Source organism: Stegastes partitus, unplaced genomic scaffold (assembly GCF_000690725.1).
Source record: "Stegastes partitus isolate 25-593 unplaced genomic scaffold, Stegastes_partitus-1.0.2 Scaffold1338, whole genome shotgun sequence".
Lineage (NCBI taxonomy): Eukaryota > Metazoa > Chordata > Actinopteri > Pomacentridae > Stegastes > Stegastes partitus.
The window spans coordinates 160,122-180,843 of NW_007579069.1; the positions used below are offsets into that span (position 1 = coordinate 160,122).

Consider the following 20,722-nt stretch of genomic DNA (forward strand, 5'->3'; position numbering starts at 1 on the left):
GCTAAACTGGAGGGTTCTCAGTAGAGGGATGTAGTCGCCCCTGCCGGCCTTGATAGGGCATTTTTGAAAAGGTGACCTCTGACCTCTAGCCCAGCTACTGTTGCACTGATTGACCCCAAAGTCTAATCATTGTGAGGAGAGGCCATCCCGAGCTCACCTGTAAGATATGGAGTCTGCTCAGACACACAGATGGGAGCGATCACTCCACAGATTACTAATATAACAACCCTCCATCAGAGTGGAGCAGCTGCTGTGATTTAAGGCCCCTTCATAGGACAGAGCGGTGCTTCTGTTTGGGGGTTCGCTACCATTTTATTGTGAAGTTCCCTCCCGGATGTGCTGCGGTTTCGTGGCGTGACTTGACGGCGTGATGCTCGGCCTCTCGCAGCTCTGAAGGATGCAGCGGGGTAGATGGAGGAGGAGGAGGTGAAGGACTGGAAGGCGGAGAACAGAATGAAAGGGTCGGTAGCGGGGAAGGATGCGGATTAGGGTAGCCTGCCGGTCGGCCTGTCCACCGACGATGGTTTCAGTCGTGTGACATGAAGATGGGCGGAGACAACGGCCCGGGCCTGCGGTGTGCTGCACAAGGAGGGAGAGCTTGTCATTTACGTGTCGCCTCAAGTGATCCGTGACACCGAGGATTGTGTGGCTCAATCAGGAGGCTTTGTGTTTGCTGTGAGGCTCACTTGTTGTGCTCTAAAATCTGCTTCTTCCTAAACATTTGTGGACACCAGGAGCCCTCCGTCGTGTTTGTCCTGCCATCATGGGTTTAGCCGTCGTTGTAGCATCCTCACCAGCTGATCTTTCCTCCGGCGCTGCAGCGGACTGGATGTCAACCTGAGCGTCTTCAAGTCAAAGCAGACAAACCAGAAACACAACTCCACTGTGCGTCAGCATGGAGGCTCGCTGGTGCACGGCCGTGTGCGTGTGGACGGCCGTGTGCGTGCTGAGCAGCGGTCTGTCCGTCCCGGACTCCTCGGGCCTGTCTCTGGCCATCCGCGTGCCACTGCGGCAAGGCGCTCGCGGTGAGCAGCCGTCGCCGCGGCCACCTGCCGCTGCCGCAGCTGCCGCGTCGCGCCGCGAGGGCGGCAACGCGGGAGAACATCCTGCGCGCAGGCGGCGAGGAGCGGCGGCGCGCGGCGTCAGCTTCGTGGACATGATTGATAACCTGCGTGGGAAGTCCGGCCAGGGCTACTACGTGGAGATGGCCGTGGGCTCCCCTCCGCAGAAGGTAAAGCTTCCATTCACACCGCGTGATGAGCGTGTGTGGCTGCTGGATGAGCGCCCTCCTCCTGCTCAGTAGCACAGGAACGGTTCACTGTCATTCTACTAAGGTTTCCCCTGTTTTGTTGTAGTACAGCAGATAACTATTAAAACCACAGGAAAATGGTGTCAGTTTCCATGTTAACACTAAAAATAGGCCAAAGCTGTAATAATGTTCACATAAAAAACTATATAGTTTTTATAACATTTGAGTGCAAAATCACACCCCTTGTACTGTATTTAAATCAGCATATTTTTCATTATTTTACATGTATTTGCTGTTATTTGAAGTAAAAATTATGTACATAAAATAATAATTCATTTAAACAGTTTTACAGATTTTACCAGTTTGTTAAATTACAGATAATATCAGAGGAAAAAATCTGAACTTTCATCTTGACTTAGAATTACATCAGGCTAAAGTGTACATAATGTCCACATCCAAAAGCTGTATTTTCACAAATAGTAATTTGTTCTTTTGCAATGTGTGACCCCAAAATTACACCTATACTGTATTTATATCTGCTATAATATCATTATTTTACTGTTATTTATATGCAGCTTTTGAACATTACAGCATTCCATCATCCTCAGCATATTTTTTCTGACAGTCTTGCTGCTGAATTTTCACCATTTCTACAAAGTCACCACCTGAGATGTTTCTTATGCCATATCTGGGTGGTGTCTCTCTTAAATGTCCTACTCTTCCACTTTACCCAACTGCAAACAGACAAAGAAAAAAACATTTGTTATTAATAGTTCAAACCACTGAATAATTATCATATGACTGTCATGTTAATAGTTACAAGGTTTGTATGTGTGTATTCTTATTAATAAAAGCACATACGCTTATTATGTAAAAATATAACATCAACATACCTGAAACTCTTATTTTTTTTATTTCCTCAGACCAGCATAATGGTTTCAATGCTATGTAAAGATTAACACTACCATCCGAGGAAAGACCTGAAATAAGTATTGATTCTGTTCACTGGTCAGGGGGGGGATAATCTCGGGGGAGGGACTTCTTACCCCAGTTGACCCTATTGGGATTTTTTGACCTATGAAAACAGGTCTACTGTGACAGAATCACATTCAATAAAACCAAGTATTTCCTAAAAATCAATATATTTTTTTCCTTAAAGATGCCAGACTGGCCAGCGTTATTTCATTGTTAGTCTGCAGTGATCTTGGCTGCCCTTGTAAAAGGTAAATTTGATCTTTTGTCTCTCAGTCCCTGTCTGTCTCGTAGTTGAATTTAATTTGCGACAGTGGAATGAATATTGCATTAAATAGCAGGCATTCTCTGCTCTTTGTGTTGACTGCTCTCTGTTCTCTGGTGGCCGTGTAGCGCCTCATATTAATGACTGAATCTGGTGTTCTCTCATAACTGCAAAAGCGAGAAAAGAAAACAACGCGATCATACTGCCTGATCGTTACCATTAAAGACTTCAAAATTCCCACTTTTACCACAGTTTTACATGAGTGTGTGTCAGTGTGTGTGTGTGTGTGTGTGTGTATCTCACACATGGTTACAACCGTGCAGCGTGCTGATGTAACAACATTTCTAATTTAGCTTTTCTACATTCATATAGGGGATTTTGAATTGATGTCAGCTGAGGAGAAGGTATTAAAATATACTGTCTGATTGTTGAATACTGGGAATGGCCCTGCGATGACAGATGGCCTGTGTGTGCGCTAACGTGAGAGAAAGGCCCGAATGATACAGGCAGATAATGGAACCATTAATTCTGCAGAGTGAGGACTGCCAGCTGGGTGCAGCTGCGGTGTACAGGCTGGCACACAGAGGGTGACGGCGGAGGGGGAGACAGAAAGAGATGAGCTGCTAGAGGAGGAGAGGGCGATGTTAGGGCGAAGTGAAACCAACGACGGCGGAGAGAGGGAGGGGTTGAAAAAGATGAAGGGATGAAGGAAAAAGTGCCGAGGAGAAGAAAGTGGGCGTTTGAGACAGGAAGAAGGATGTGTTTGTGTGACGGAGGGAGGATGTGGGAGGGAGACGGGCAGCTTTCAGGAAACAAAGGGAATGAGTGTAGGGAGATGATGAGAGAGATGGAGGGCCCTTAGGTGCTGAGTGGAGGTGTCACTCTGCCACTGATGCTTCCTGTATCAACGAGAGAGACACAAAGAGCACGAGGGAGAGATCTGCCTGCTTCAGATCAGCCAGCTGAAGCCAGTCAGCACTGACAGACAGCACTCTGTTTTAATTAGTATCCTTCAGCCTGAGCTTTCATTAAGAAGTAGAAACATTTCTCCACTAAACACCTTCATTTTTCACTCAAGACCTTCTCAAATGGTAAATGGAGTCATAAGGAACTGTGGGATGTTTGCTGAATTAAAAAAAACAACCTAAATTATGATTTGAGAAACAGACCCAAAAGTGTTCTGGGCCATCTTTTGATAAGTAGCCGACCACGTAGTCTGACTCACCGTGTGAAGCCTGCCATTGGCATTTTAGGCGGCTTTGTCTTCCCTCCTCCACCAACAACAGCCTCTGGGCTAGCAGCACACCACACTGGATCTGAATCGTGCAGGACGCCACCCCTGCTAGTTTTCTTGGTGAATTATTGATTTTAATGCTGCATACCTGCATTCTGGGCTGCAGTGGTTAGCACCGTTGCCTCACAGCTAGAAGGTCGCCTGTTCGCACCCCGTTGAGGACACCCGAGATCTTTCTGCGTGGAGTCTCCATGTTCTCCCCGTGCAGCGTGGGTTCTCTCCGGGTTCTCCGACTTCCTCCCACAGTCCAGAAAGGTTAATTGGTGACTCTAAATTGTCCATAGGTGTGAATGTGGGTGTGCTTGGTTGTCTGTCTCTAAGTGTAGCCCTGTGATAGACTGGTTACCTGTCCAGGTGAACCTGCCTTCACCCTGAGTCAGCTGGGATAGACTCCAGCCCCCCATGAACCTAGTGAGGATTAAGGTGTAGAGATGATGGATGGATGGATGGATGGATACCTGCATTCCACTAAAACAGCTCCACTCGTATTTTTCAGGAACACTGTTTTGCATCCTGTGCTTTGCTCTGCCCAGGATGACTGTGATTGGTCTACAGAAATACAAACATGCCAGTGTTTCCCCCGATAGCAGACTGATAATAAAATGCAGCCAGACGGGCCGGCTAAGCGACACTGCCGAACTAATGGCCCGTTCACACGCGATGCAATAATGGCACCGTTGTGCTCTAAACCCATTCTTTCTAATGGCTTGTGTTGCACAGCGCACTCGCAGCATGCCATTTGGAAGCTTGCGTGCTCAAAGTTCAACTATGTTAAACCCCTGAACTTGCTCACGATAACTTACCCCCAGGTGGCCAATAAAAATGAGCCATTGAAGAGAAAAATCTGGTCCTGCATGTGTGTGGGTTTCCTGAATGATCATGACTTTGGGAGGAACGGCTTCACTTGGAAACAGGTTTCTTTCATATCGACCAGTCAGGTAGCCTGGTGTAGGTGCTCATTAAAGCTGACTTCTTAGAGATTCCTGGTTTTAGCAGGACAGCAAACATATGCTGATGCTATAGAACATAATGTAGAATAAAATACCAACAGTTTATGAGGGTGCTCAGTCTTTTAACAGCTACCTCAGTAAAATGCAACGTACACAATAATGCTGCAGCATTTTAACCCACTAACAGCACAGTCAAACACAGAGATGCAACATTTTATTGCACAATGAGTCCTTTTACTTTTGATAGATAGATAGTAGATTTATAGTAAATTTTGCTGTTAATACTTGTATTTACTTAAGTAAGTTTAAAGAAGCTAGTTCCAAGCACACATTGTAAGTGCTGGATGAGGTAACCGGGCAGAGGGGCCGTTTCATTCCACAGGAAGTTTATCTTCCACGCCTGAAAAGCGTTTGACTTTCTCCTGCCCCGTGCCGTGTCTACCTACCACAGTAGTACACCGTTTCTTGTGATGGATGTGCATGTCATGACGTTGTTCTGGGCCGCAGGATGACATTTGATCACAGCCAAAAATCCCTGCATTGTCCATGGCAGCTGCCAGCTCCGTGACCTTTGGCTTAAAGCTAATCAATGTGAATGCAGTTACAGGCAAAATCCAAGTTAATTGAATGCATGTTAAAGGCACACTCGTCTTTTTCATTCTGGTTGCCTCTATTGTCTCGAGGCCTGAAATGAAAACTTAATGTTTACATTATTAAGCTGCAATAAATAAAGATCAAAACTGAAAACCTGGTTTCAACTTTTAGATATCCCTCACCAATGAAACATTATTAAATCATTGTTTAAACTTATAAAAAGAATATGATCAGTTTAATATATGAAGACTTCTAACACTCAAAATCTGCTGTCTGGACTGTGTGGCTGTGGTGTGTCTTGGCAACGTCAGCAAACATCATCATCACACTTTAAGCAAAATATTGCTAAATCCTTGTTCATATTTGGAAATGTGTAACGTCCAAGCAGACCCCAAATCATCTGTATAACAATATAGTGCTCCACATATACCCATTTTATTTAAAGGAACTGGTGAAAATCTTTTACCTTGTTAACATTTTTTTCCATTTGGTGTTTTTTTTAATTCGCTGAAAGATACGCCCTTGAGCTAAACAAACACTCACACCACGGCCAGTGTACTGATAACAGCCTCAAAACATTGATTCTGACTTCCAAGGTCCAAACGTCAGGAACCAATTCTGTCAGCTTGCACGTGCAGTTTTCTGTGCCATTATTTTTCTTCAGAACTTGTTTGTGCTTTAACCACGTTTGGCTGAGTAACCCCAGCGTTAGAGTGGAGGAGTTCAACGTTGTTTGAGTGGAGTTGTAAGTGAGCTGGTGTGCTCCAGCTGCAGGGAGTAGTGAAGGACTGGGTGGTACATGCATGACCTCAAAGTGGGGAATTAGCTCTCTAAATGAAAAACTATTTATCTTGAGTACATTTAAAAAAAAAACAAAAAAAAAAAAACAGGCCTCACAGCAGGAAGTAAAAGCAACAAACGTTGGTGCACGTCACTACTGAGATTCAAGTCTTTATATTTTTCAATGCTCACCTTTTTTCTTGATGACAGACGCAATCTTCAACACATGACATGTAATGCAGCAACTCCCACCTCTGTGGGCCTCTGTCAGGCTCATGCATTCACTGTGGTCGTCCCAACCAGCCAGAAAAATGTGTTGCTTCCTGTATTCATCAGGGTTGTTTTCATATTCTTTTACTAAGTTTAACCTTTCAGTTTTGTGCTGCAGAGCAAGCAAGGATTAGTGTCTGGAATGCCATCCACTGGGGTTTGTCTTCTGCAGTGTCTTTCACACTGTTTGCGCTGCCACAGATTTCCTCCCGTGTTAATGCTGAAGCACATGCCCGTCTATTCTTCAGAGCTCTGTTGTGCATGTGGCGTCCTGTCTGTTTTAGGAGGACAGCATACGAGTGGTTCTGTGGTTTATTCTACACCTCCTGAGTTTTAGTTGATCACTGATTTTCCATTACCGCTTTCCACATTTGTGAAGACTCACAATCTGATCTTTCATTTCCTCAGGAAATTCTTTCTTTTTCTCCATGTGGAGCCAGACATGTGGACAGACACAGTCCAACATTACAGCCGTCTGGTGTTCACAAGTCATTTTAAAACCATGTTAATGAAAATAGGCGAATTGGAAATCACAGGTATGCTCAGTTTTGTTTCAGTGATCACAGGTGTGGTCTCTTCTGCTGTATTTCTGTTGTATATTTAATAAAGCCTTTGTAAAATATTGGATTTTGATCACTACCAAGGCTCTATTTGTCAACTTAGAATTAATGCAATTGTTGTGAGGTGATTCAGTTTTAAGATATTTATTTTTATTTTATGATTATACACTTTATAAAACTTTATGTAAGTTATCAGTCTATACATGCAGTAGGTTGAGTGAACCAGCAAGGTCACATGGTCCTGAATTTAAATCACTGTGCAGAAGATGCAATGAAAAGCTTTGCATTCCACTGGTAGATGTGTGATTTCAGATGGGTTCTGTTCAGTTCTGTTCAGTTCTGGTAACCACTAGATGATGTCTCCTCCATGGGGGGAAGGGCGAATATAATGGATGGAACAGACCGGCGCTCTGCCAGGGAGGACAGGAAGACAGAGAGGGAGGGAAAGACATGAGGTCTCAGTGTGTCAGGATGCAGCCTTTGGTGTTTGTGGGCGTTTGTGTGTGTTACTGTGTGTAGAGCCTGGTGTGTGTGTGTGTAGGTGTGTGTGTGTGTGTGAATGAAACAGATCAATCCTGTCCAGTCAGCAAATTTCTGTCTAAAAGAGGAAGACAGAGCGTGTAGAGCATTATGGTTGATAGTAGCGGAGTGTGCAGAGGGAGGCTGAGTGTGTGTCACTGATGTGGAAATACTGTATTTGTGTGTTAGAAAAAAATAACGTAGACAAAGTCAGGATTTATTCGGGGCTTTCAGCCTCGACCCTTGAGACAGTAGCACTTCTCTGGATATTTAAAGAGCCAATCCATTATTGAACAGCTTGCTGTGGCTCGGTGGCTGCCTGTCTGTTCGGGTGTTTATGTGCCACTCGGTCCATCTCCTCTGTCAAAGTCTTCCTTTGAACGTGTCAGTCAGGATTAAAATGAAATTAAAAATTGTACATACTGTGTGGCATAAAGTAGCTTGAATGTAGTAAATTATTATTTGTAATGTAGATAACGATGAACTACAGTGTGTGTTGTATATTTCGCTCCATTCACACATTCACTGTTGTGACTGATTGCGCAAAATTTGATCCTCGCAAAGAGAAGCAGACAGAAGAGGAGGAGATGGAGGAGATGGGAGAGGTGGGGGAGTAGGATGGGCAACCTGAGAGGAGGGAGGTGGAGAGTGGAGACAGAGAGGGCACAGAGAAGGACGTTTAGGTCGAGAGGAAGCATCGCAGGACGCTACAACGAAAGAGAAATGGATACAGAGAGCATCTGAGGGATGAAAAATGAAAATCACTTAGAGGCTGGGCTGAGTACTCGCTTTCATCAAGGACTTGATCAAAAGATGTGCCTGTGATATTATTGCTACACAATAAAGAGATATCAAGAGCAAAAAGCAGCTTTATAAGTGGACAAAATAGGGCTGCAACCCAACATTTCTGTCAGTCGATTCATCTGACGATTCATTGTTTGATTTATAAAACGTCCGAAAATGGTAAAAACTGCACTTAAGATGTCTCGTTTTGTTCACAACCCAAAAATTTTCAGTTTAGTGTCAAAGAGTAGGAAAGAAAACTGAAGCTATTCACATTTAAAAAGCAGAAATCAGACAATTTTGACTTTTTTTCTTGAAAAATTACTTGTAGTTGTTGTTGTAGTTGTAACTTTTTTTTTCCGAACGTGCCTAGTTCAACAAATTTGCTTTGCCAAGGGGACCTTTATGAGTATAAGGCCCCTCTTGATAATCAGATTTTCTTTTTTTATTATTGTTTATTGATTTATTTATTCTATTTTATTGAATATGACAACATTTTTGCATCATACTGCTTTGTTTGTAAAGTGTAGTTTTGTCTCTAATGAAAGCAACTGTCTGAAGGTGCCAAGACGCAGATTACAGTAGGTCTTCAAAGATTGAACATAATCATTTACTGATTTCTGCACATAGTCTGCATTAATAAATCTCTCTCCTGCTCTCTTCAGCTGAATATCCTGGTGGATACAGGAAGCAGTAACTTTGCTGTCGGGGCAGCTGCTCATCCTTTCCTACGCAGATACTACCATCGTTCACTGTGAGTAAAGACACACTCAGTGGTCACACAAGTGCCTGAAAGAAGTTGCTCAGAAACATCACAGGTAGAAGGAAAGTAAAACTCTGCCCCTCTGTGTGTTTACAGCTCCAGCTCATACCGAGACCTGGGCAGGAGTGTGTACGTTCCCTACACCCAGGGGCGCTGGGAAGGGGAGCTGGGCACCGACTTGGTCTCCGTCCCACATGGCCCCAATGCCACACTGCGCGCCAACATCGCTGCGATCACCCAGTCAGATCGCTTCTTCATCAATGGCTCTAACTGGGAGGGAATCCTGGGACTGGCCTATGCGGACATAGCCCGAGTAAGACGAGCACGGATCCTGAATAAAATCTTCAAATGAATGATCTCAGCTTGTTATTAATCCCGTTCTCTCCATGCAGCCGGATGAGTCGTTGGAGCCTTTTTTTGACTCTTTGGTTCGCCAGACTTCCGTCCCAAACCTCTTCTCTCTCCAGCTGTGTGGTGCAGGCTTCACCCAGAACTACTCGCTGGGCAGCGCGACAGTCGGTGGCAGCATGGTGAGACACCCCCCAGTCACTCGCACAAATCGTCCTGTTTTAATGTTTTAAGCCAGCATAGATGTAATTTTTCCCTCCAGATAATCGGAGGAGTGGACCCGTCGCTGTACGTGGGGGAGCTCTGGTACACGCCCATTCGCAGGGAGTGGTACTACGAGGTGATTATCGTGCGTATCGAGGTGAACGGACAGGACCTCAACATGGACTGTAAAGAGGTAAGTGTTGACGCTGCAGAAACCAAAGAAAGAAAGGATGATCTGATGATTAATAGAAGCTTTTGAAGAGTATTTGCCATCTCCTCTGCAGTACAACTACGACAAGAGCATTGTGGACAGTGGGACCACCAACCTTCGACTGCCAAGAAAAGTCTTCCAGGCTGCAGTTAAGGCGATTGAAGCAGCCTCTTCGGTCAGTATGCGTGTTTATTTCTGTCAAGGTGGAGGTGTTTTCTGGATCAGCAGGACCATACAGTTAAAATAGTTTATTGTAACAGGCTAGGGACTTGTTGGGCTTGATGTGGAGACACTTGCCGAGGTGGTTTTCTGGCGAAGAGCTGGCCAGAGAGTAATATTAATGAGGGGTGTGACGGATGCAGGCTACAGTGTGAGACGAGGTAGAGGATTGTCTAGGAAACCCGAGCTGGGAGTCCAGATGCAGTGGGAAGATGGCCGGTTCAGGAAGGTTCTTGGCAAACGGGTGACAGGAGGAGACTGACATGGAGGTTTGAGGTTAGACTAGTCCTGAAATAGCACCGAGGGGCAACACTAAGACAGAGGTTGGACAAGACGACACCAGCACATGAGAACGACAGATGAGCAGAAGGTCGATTGGATGATGAGGTATGTCAGCAGATTGCTGCGACCAGGCAGACATGGAGAGGGATCCTACAGAGAGTCACCGCCAGGACCGTTACAATTCTAATCTCTGTTTTATTTCATTTTTGATTCTGCTGCCCCAGTCACAATCCACTTCTAGAGACATCTGATGAAAGCAGTATCAAGCTATTTATTAAGTTTTTGCTTGCCATCATTGAGGATGAACCGTGAGATAACTCTGTCTAGGTATTACAGAATAAGCTGTAGTCTCCTAAAAGCGCATGTGTGAGATTGGACACAGGAATGACTGAACATCCTCCTGACGCTGTTTTCCAGACAGAGCAGTTTCCCTCTGGTTTCTGGTTGGGGGAGCAGCTGGTGTGTTGGCAGGCTGGAACTACGCCGTGGCACATCTTCCCCGTCATCTCCCTCTACCTGATGAGTGAAAACCGCAACCAGTCCTTCAGAATCTCCATCCTACCGCAGGTGATTACAGCAGCTCATCCTGAATCTGAGCGTGGTTGTGATATGAAGGAATGTCGCTGAACCTTCTTACCAAACGATCAGTGTGATGTAAATCATTTGAAGTTTGTTCAATTCACTAAAAGGTTCGCAATATGAAAATACGAGGTAGCTGAACGTAGGCTGAAGAATTATTTAAACTTCATCGGATGAGTTTTGAAATGTAAAATTAGCTGAATTAACGGGACAAGTTCAGACAATAAACTGAATGAGACACGTTGCTCTCAGACCATTGTTCCATACAGCCCTGTTTTCCTTTTATATTTTCTCAGCTTAAGGAGTCTTTGTTTTACTTCAAGAGTTACTGGCTCAAAGTGTTGCAAGCATTTCACACATAAGACAACATGAGAGGCTGTGTTCAGATGTACGGACTGAATCCAGTAGTAACTTTCCTCATGGCTTGCACCTTTTGCATTATCATATAAAGAATGAATCAGGATTTAAATTACACAGAGAGTCCAAGCTGTGCATGATGGGACGTCTGCCAGCGTTTCATTTTTGAATCCTTGAAAAACTGATGTGATGAGTTGATTCAGCTCAATACCAGGACCTGAAAGCAGACAACGGATGCTTGTAAGTTCTGTAATTATCTGAATAAAAACTGTATATTTTAGGCTGAATTAACTAAAACCGAACCAAACGTCTGCGTTAACATTTAGTTACTATAAAAGATTAGTCAGTTCCATAAATATAGGCTTAATATTTCAGATTGTAGGTAATGTATTTTTACTTTACCTGCATAAAAAATGAGAAATTAGGTCTATTTTTTGCTGTTGCATGGTTTAGATGTGCGATGATTAATCAGTTAATTGACTGTAATCACCACTATATTGATATTCAACTGTTAAATTCTCTGATTTCAGCTTCTTAAAGTAGACATTTTCTGATTTCTTTACTCCTCTATGGACATTAAAGTGAATCTCTTTGGGTAGTGGACCAAGTGCGACATCTAAGGAAGTAATTTTGGACTTTAGGAAACACAGATCAGCAATTTAATAAATCTAATCAATGAATCGAGAAAATAATCGACAGATCAATAGACAGTGAAAATAGTTGTTACTTGCAGGCTGAGTATGCTCACCCATGAAATACCGTTGGGAGACAGATGCTTAATTCACAGTCTAATTGAATCCTCAGGCCGACTGCCTCTATCATGAATAAGTGCAGAGTTTTTACGTCCCTGTGCACTCCTACAGGAAATCTGGTCAGAAAATAGCGCTCGTCCCTCAGCCAGCCTCTTTTATAGCGTCCTCATCGGATGAAAGCGCAGCTCGGTTCCATAAAGAACAAATGACCACATTTAAAAAGAGAATTGCCTTTGAATATGTTTTCCAAAGCTTTGAAAAGTCATTAAACACTTTTTTTATTCAAAGCCTCTCAGACTGACCTTGATGGAGGTGGAATGAATAAGATTTGTGATTTAGAAGTGAAGTTGAGTGCCATAAACCCGTGGGAGGCTCGTGACCTTCACGCTGACTGACAGGCAAAACGCTTGAGAAAAGTTTTATTTTACTGGCCTTCTGTTCTAATTTCTAAAGCAGAATTTCATTAAATTTGAACGTATAGAATGTACTCTGAGCATACAGTAGGTATTGTATAAGACCGCTGGCATTGAATCACTGCTGGTTGAAATAATCCTGGAACATCTTGTGATAATCGTATGAAAGACATTTTACAGAACTTGTAAATGTGCTTTAGTTGACAACCTTGTCATTACATTGTTCTACAACATATGTACAGCAGTGACCCCATGCAGCTTCTCATTACTGACTGTGACTCTCTGTGCAGCAATACCTGCGGCCAGTGGAGGATGTGGCCTCTGCTCAGGAGGATTGCTACAAGTTTGCCGTGTCCCAGTCCAGCACTGGCACCGTGATGGGAGCCGTCATCATGGAGGGCTTCTATGTGGTCTTCGACCGTGAGAAGAAACGCATCGGCTTTGCTGTTAGCACCTGCCATGGTGAGGAGGAGATGATGGAGGGATAAGAAAGGAAAAGAAGGAATCGTTAAGGCCAGTTCGTGCTTTCTGTTTAAAAGGGTCCAACAGGGACCATGATGACCTGTCATTGGACGCCCAGGTGAAACACAAGATTTGTGACCATATGAACTAGGAATCCATCCATTCATTATCTATTCACCGCTTTATCCTCACTAGGGTCATGGGGGGCTGGAGTCTATCCCAGCTGACTCAGGGTGAAGGCAGGTTCACCTGGACAGGTAACCAGTCTATCACAGGGCTACACTTAGAGACAGACAACCAAGCACACTCACATTCACACCTACGGACAATTTAGAATCACCAATTAACCTCAGCATGTTTTTGGACTGTGGGAGGAAGCCAGAGAACCCGGAGAGAACCCACGCTGCACGGGGAGAACATGGAGACTCCACGCAGAAAGATCCCGGGTGTCCTCACATTTTAAACAATTTTTTAAACCGATAATTGAATTTGCAAAATTTTGCAATGAATGAAGCAAAAAGGTGATAATTCCATATCCAGACAGAATATTTTTAGCCACAGACACGTAGTCATCACTCAAGCAGCTTGCTTACATTAACCACTACCGGAACGCTGTCCTTGTAACTCCAGCTTGCCATGATACCGTAGCTCTGGTCAGAAGCCATTAACCGCCGCAAAAGTCCATGTCATGGTGTGCATTCCCATGTGAGACGGGTTATATATGAAACAAAAGTGTACTTTATTATCACAGTGCCAGGTATAACCAAATGCAGTCTTTTGCACAAGTCAGAGTTCAAGGTGACACTACGACGCCCCTGGAGCTGATAGGGTTCAGCTCGGTGGTGCTGGGGCTTGAACAGTGAACTTCTGAGCCTTAACCACTGAGCCAACAGCACCTATGTACACGGAAAGCCACTAGTCCAGCACAACACAACACACTGCAGCTAGAGGATGGAGGGAGATGAGGGAGTGAATGCAAGCGTCACCTCCTCCTACAGTTAAGTCTCCCTTTCGTATCTTTGAGCTGTTGCACACGGAGAAACAGTCAACACATTACTGCACTTGTTGACAATGTTTATATGAAGCCTTGAAAACGTGCATAATTTATGATGCCACATAGTTCAACGTGTGCATATATTTACCCCATGCGTTCTGCATGGTACCACATGTTTCATATGTGCAGCAATCTGTTGTGACATGAGGTGACACGTTTTCCACATGTAAAATTCATGTGATTCAGCATCTGCTTGCCAACAAAAAACTCTCCAGAGTCCCAGTGACTGCCTCTGCGAGTCACTATAGCGTTAAACACAAACTGCAGCGTTCCATCTCATTTAATAGTAAAAGGCTCCACCTGGTGGCTCAACCAGGTACTAGATTTTTTAACATGCACATCCTTCATCTTCTGCCTTATTGCTTAAAATATTGTTAATTCAGTTAAAATAAAGACGACCATTACTCCATTAATGGCTAATCATCAACATCCCTGGTGCAGAGTATCTACACCGCAGGCACGTTACTGGAAAGTAAATGGTGTTTAAAACAATGCTTGCTGTGAGAAGAGACCAGGAAATTCTTGGTCATCCACACCTTTATAATTAATTATTTAAAGGGTTGTAATTGAAGTAGTTGCTGTGGGACTTTGGAAGTGCTTTGATTTGTGCACACTTTCCGTCAACAGCAGTAGGAAATCCCAGTTTCTCCAGAAATCCTATGTAACATCCAGTCTCTGTGCTGACATTCCTCCGACATGGTGCTACAGGCCAATTGCAGCTGCTATAACCTGTAAAACGTGCAAAGTTGCAGCCTTTCGGGGCGGCTGTGGCTCAGGAAGTAGAGCGAGTCGGTCGGTGATCGGAAGGTCGGCGGTTCGATTCCGCACTGTAACCTGTTTCATGGTCGTTGTGTCCTTGGGCAACACACTTCACCCACCTTGCCTGGTGTGAATGCGTATGAATGGATTGTTTGAGGTGGTGGTCAGAGGGGCCGTAGGCACAGAATGGCAGCCACGCCTCTGTCAGTCTGCCCCAGGGCAGCTGTGGCTACAATCGTAGCTTACCACCACCAGAATGAATGTGTGTGAATGAATAATTGACAGTGTAAAGCGTCTTTGAGTGTCCAGAAAAGCGCTATATAAATTTGATCAATTATTATTAGTGTAACAGAAAAACACAGGGTTGGTTTTTGGGTTTATGGTGTAAAAATAGAACAGAGGAGAAGAGAAGACACCAGCTTGTTTACAGTGAAAGCAGCATCCATTATCTGTTATTCTGATGTTTGTGTTTCTCAAATATCCTTCATCCTATTCTCCTATTTGCAGTGCACGATGAGTTTCGGACAGCCTCGGTGGAAGGACCGTTCCACGGCGTCGACCTGGAGGACTGCGGCTACAACATCCCCCAGACAGACGAGTCCACTCTCATGACCATCGCCTACATCATGGCGGGTATCTGCGCCCTCTTCATGCTGCCGCTGTGTCTCATGGTGTGCCAGTGGCGCTTCGCTCGCTGCATCCACCCACACGGGGACTTTGCCGACGACATATCACTACTGAAGTGAAGCGGAGAAGTTGGGGACAGGAGTCGCAGAGACCTACGCTTTAAATGCAGGACACAGATGGATTGTGGTCAAAGGGATGTTACAACATGTTGGTGTTGTTAAAGGAGAGCTTTGATATATGAAGTGTAGACATACAGTGAACACACAGCGAGGCTTGCTGCTCTCAAGCTGTTTGCCAGGATAAATAGAGCCATTACTAACCTGAAGGACAGACAAGAGAAAGGTGTTGTCATCAGCAGCAACTTTGCCTGTTTAAGCTACCTATGCAGATCAGCATGGCTAGAGGAACACATGAGGAGAAAAGGGAAACAAAAAAAACTGCTCCTTGTTATAAATAGTGTATAAATAAACCACAGAGACGGATTGGATTTGGAATTCTGAACGATCTGGCTCAACAATGCTCGACACGGAGTGATTTGGGGAAAGAGAAAACAGATAAATTACAAACATGGTTAAACGAAGAAACTCTGAACCTCGATGTGAATGCAAGACGGGAATCCCTCCTGTAGTTGGGCATGGTTTGCTGTGGTGTGATTTGAAACATGAACGCGTGGCTACGTGTGTGTTTGTAGTTTTTCTGTTTGTGGCTTACGATCGAATGAAAGCAGTTGGATATGTGTGAGCATGCCTGTATGTGTGACCAGCTGTCCTGTAAGTAAAGAGTATACAGAAAGGTTTAATGAAAATGAAGCTGATACTTATGAAAATGATACTAGCATCTATGAAATTACACTATTTTGCATATGCCAGCAAAGTCTTCTGCAATGCAAGTAAATAAAGAGGCTAATGTGATGAAAAATCAGAGTGTAACAGCATTTACAGTTTAAATCGGTTTCGCTTAGCGTGAAAACTGAGACTACTGAACACGGTAATACCAGATGTCACTTTTTCTTCTTGTATTGATAGCTTAAATTTATCTATTGTACATAAGATTTGTGCATTCCAGACGTTCTGTTTGCACACACACACACACACAAAACACACACACACACAGTGCTTATCCTACTGCTGCACCATCTGATGATTTGCACATGTAACAACACATTACATGTTAACAAACCCAGACCTAATAGGGCTTCTTTCACAGACACACAAACAGCGGAACTCACCACATCTTCCAACGGGGACCATATATGCTTGGAGAAGGAAACCAGCCCAAAGTATGTTATACACTAAAGAACACTATGTATGTCTATAAGGGACAGTTTGTCTCTGAGCAAGCTGTAAATAGATCCACTCAGAACTGTATATTTATCTGTCAGGCGCTGGCAGCACTGTTGAACCAATAAAGTACTTATTGTAACTGTATAATGGGTTTTCTTTCTTTTCTTTATCTAAGAAAGGGTTAAACTAGTGTATATGTTTGGGTCTAATATATTTAAATGCTACCACTGCAGTTTAGAAAATTAATTATCATCAATACCCCCTCCAGATGACTGATTGTCTACCTGATTACCTATTCCTGTGATGGGAATTAAACAAGGTACAGTCGTCTTCAAATGTATTAAAAGAAGGAAAAAAACAGCTTCAGTCACTATAATAAGTTAATATTGACAACAGTAATAATAAATGAAAATTTAATTTAAAAAAAACATGAGGTTGCTTTTGAATTGTGGTTCAACAGAAATATTAAAAAAACAAACAAACAAAAAAAAACAAGCATGATGGGACCCGTAAACGAATATTTAGTTGAACAACCCTTTGAGCCAATCAGGTGTTTTCTGTAACTCTCAGTCAGACTTGTGCACCTGTTGACAGGTATTCTGGCCCACTGCTCATCAGCAAAGGGCTTCAATTTGTCTTGGACAGGTTTCTTTTGTTGTTTTTGTTTTTATAAAATTATTCTTTTCAACCACAATTCAAAAACAATGTCTTATTTCACTAAATTATAATTTAGCTTTTTAAAAAAAATGTATTATTACTTTTTTCAGTTTCTAGTTATTTGAGTGACTGTTGTGAATTTTGCCTTTTCTTTAATGGAAGGGGATGAATACATCTGAGGACGACATACGCAGCTAGAAGCCACTTATGATGCCTGTTCTGACTTATTTCCAGCCCAGTAGCATCTCTTATTTCAGACCACTACATGCCAGGAATGACGGGTTGGTTGGTGTGTGCTGCAGCTTCAGGGAAACCTGGATGCATCTCAGAAAAATCAGAGACTCAGGCGTGTCAGTTGCAAGAGCCAGTTCAGACAGGCAGCTCGGAGCCTCGATAAAGTGTCTTATTACTTCAGATTTACATTCAATTAATTCCAATATCAAAATCTAACAACATAACTCAGCTGCACATGACGAAAATTTCTCTACTTATATATCAAAAGCTGTTTCTCAACAAGGAATACTACATTTTGCTCAAGCACAGGGTGGAGTTCATTAGATTTCCACTGTCATCGTCATCACTGGCAGTTTTCAGTTCACACAGGATGTTTACCAAAGTGAGCGGTCGGCGGCTAGAGCATTTATGATCTTTACCACAGGAAGCTGCAGTCCTATGTGTGTCAGACGAATGTGAAAGTGTGAGGCTTCAGGATGTTGTGTACAAACACAGAACAACATCAGAGTTCACAGTTTAGCGATAAAAAGGGGATTCTCAGCCAACATCATATCGCAGATGGAGCCCTTAAAAACCCTTTCTTGGCCAAGGCTCCTCCTTTGTCCTCTGTTCCAGGGATCCTGATGGTGGCGCCGCCCAAAAGAAGACATGTGAAAGGTCGGCTTCCCATGCCAGACACCAAGAGCCCTCGCAGAGCTCTTGCAGGACGACCCCCATATGCTGTCTAACTCCTGGCCTGTCGGCTGGTGTGTCTATGGCAGCTACCAGCGTTGAGTCCTGAACAACTCTCCAAGGTGCTCAGTGAGGGGACCCCTTGCATCCTGAAACACTCCCTCTTCTGGTATATCCAGGTTGAAGCCACCTTCTTGCTTCACATTAAGTTGCGTCCAACATTTTTCTGCCCTTTAAGAGCTGCAAGCGTTGCAGTCTGGGTGTTCTTAACTCACTTACAGCTCTTGTTTTTACATCCAGAACCTGGCCTGCTTGCTGTCATGCTGGTTTGATGCAGCTGGGATCTCCCTCTCTGGTTCTGGGCTGGTTGATGGACACCGAGAGGTCGGTTCTATGTGGGACTCCTCGTTCTGTCAAGGGGCATGAATTTCCCTCTAAATGCAGTCTATTGTTCATTCTATTGTTGAGACATCACCCAGATAAGATGAAGGGACTTCTAACCAGATTTCAGGCGACTATGAGACCTTAAGCACAAGAGGGCATCCATCCATCCATTATCTATACCCCGCTTAATCCTCACTAGGGCCGCGGGGGGGCTGGAGTCTATCCCAGCCGACTCAGGGCGAAGGCAGGTTCACCTGGACAGGTAACCAGTCTATCACAGGGCTACACTTAGAGACAGACAGCCAAGCACACTCACATTCACACCTACGGACAATTTACAATCACCAATTAACCTCAGCATGTGTTTGGACTGTGTGGGAGGAAGCCGGAGAACCCGGAGAGAACCCACGCTGCACGGGGAGAACATGCAAACTCCACGCAGAAAGATTCCGGTGCCCCCACCGGGACACGAACCGGCTGCTGCGAGGCAACAGTGCTACCAACTGCGCCACCCTGCAGCCCCCACAAGAGGGCAATTCTAACTAATTATATTTTCAACAAAGTGATATTTTATTCTAAATGATATAGCCTGTTGCTTAAACCAAGGGTCTCTCTCTCACTTCCAAATAGACTGAACAAAAATATAAATGCAACACTTTTGTTTTTGCTCCCATTTTTCATGAGCTGAACTCAAAGATCTGAGACTTTTTCTATGTACATAAAAGGCCTGTTTCTCTCAGATATTGTTCACAAATGTGTCTGAATCTGTGTTAGTGAGCACTTCTCCTTTGCCAAGATGATCCATCCACCTCACAGGTGTGGCATATCAAGATGCTAATTAGACAGCATGATTATAGCACAGGTGTGCCTCAGGCTGACCACAATAAAAGACCACTGGAAAGTTTTACTGTACTGGGAGGGCCCGGGGGGGTCAGAAAACCAGTCAGCATCTGGTGTGACCACCATTTGCCTCACGCAGTGCAACACATCTCCTTCACATAGAGCTGATCAGGTTGTTGATTGAGGCCTGTGGAATGTTGGTCCACTCCTCTTCAATGGCTGGGCCAAGTTGCTGAACTGGAACAACTGGAATACGCTGATCCAGAGCATCCCAAACATGCTCAATGGGTGACATGTCCAGTGAGTATGCTGGCCATGCAAGAACTGGGATGTTTTCAGTTTCCAGGAGTTGTGTACAGATGCTTGCACCATGGGGCTGTGCGTTATCATGCTGCCACATGAGGTGATGGTCGTGGATGAATAGCACAGCAACAGGCCTCAGGATCTCGTCACCATATCTCGATAAAAATGCACCTGTGTTCATTGTCCGTAACATACGCCTGCCCATACCATAACCCCACCGCCACCATATGCCACTTGATTCACAATGTTGACATCAGCACATCGCTCACCCACACGATGCCACACATGCTGTCTGCCATCTGCCCTGTACAGTGAAAACTGGGATTCATCTGTGAAGAGAACACCTCTCCACAGGACCAGGCGCCATTGAATGTGAGCATTTGCCTGCTCAAGTTGGTTGCAACGACGAACTGCCGTCAGGTTTGAACCATGATGAGGACAACGAGCATGCAGATGAGCTTCTCTGAGATGGTTTCTGATAGTTTGTGCAGAAATTCTTTGGTTATGCAAACCAACTGTTGCAGCAGCTGTCCGGGTGGCTGTTCTCAGACAATCTTGGAGGTGAAGATGCTGGATGTGGAGGTCCTGGGCTGGTGTGGTTACACGTGGTCTGTGGTTGTGAGGCCGGTTGGATGTACTGCCAAACTCTCTGAGACGCCTTTGGAGTCGGCGTATGGTAGAGAAATGAACATTCAATTCATGGGCAACAGCTCAGGTGGACATTCCTGCAGTCAGCAGCCAGGTGCACACGACATCTGTGGCATTGTGTTGTGTAATAAACATTTACAATGGTCTTTTATTGTGGCCAGCCTAAGGCACACCTGTGCAATAATCGTGCTGTCTAATCTTGATATGGCACACCTGTGAAGTGGACGGATCATCTCAGTAAAGGTAAAGTGCTCACTAACACTGGTTTAGACACATTTATGAACAATACTTGAGAGAAAAAGGCCTTTTATGTACACAGAAAAATTCTCAGATCTTTGAGTTCAGCTCATGAAAAACGGGAGCAAAAACAAAAGTGTTGATATTTTTGTTCAGTGTAGTTCAGAGTGCAGCAGCTTTACTTCTTACTGGGTCTAA

The 20,722-nt window shown here is 44.2% G+C and overlaps 1 protein-coding gene across 1 annotated transcript; it reads left to right on the forward strand.

Annotated features, from left to right (window-relative positions):
- Positions 1-437: 437 nt before the first annotated feature.
- bace1 (beta-secretase 1) lies at positions 438-16,693 on the forward strand. Its single transcript, XM_008298684.1, has 9 exons — positions 438-1,231; positions 8,902-8,990; positions 9,096-9,312; positions 9,392-9,529; positions 9,610-9,744; positions 9,836-9,937; positions 10,681-10,830; positions 12,655-12,826; positions 15,147-16,693. The coding sequence occupies exons 1-9, from the start codon at positions 896-898 to the stop codon at positions 15,383-15,385; spliced, it is 1,578 nt and encodes a 525-aa protein (XP_008296906.1). The 5' UTR covers positions 438-895; the 3' UTR covers positions 15,386-16,693.
- The last annotated feature ends 4,029 nt before the right edge of the window (positions 16,694-20,722 follow it).

Excerpts from the sequence above, each read along its gene's own strand:
- bace1 (XM_008298684.1), top strand. The coding sequence starts at position 896 with ATGGAGGCTCGCTGGTGCACGGCCGTGTGCGTGTGGACGGCCGTGTGC. Across the intron at positions 9,745-9,835 it reads TCAACATGGACTGTAAAGAG|TACAACTACGACAAGAGCAT; the intron begins GTAAGTGTTGAC and ends TCTCCTCTGCAG. Across the intron at positions 10,831-12,654 it reads GAATCTCCATCCTACCGCAG|CAATACCTGCGGCCAGTGGA; the intron begins GTGATTACAGCA and ends CTCTCTGTGCAG.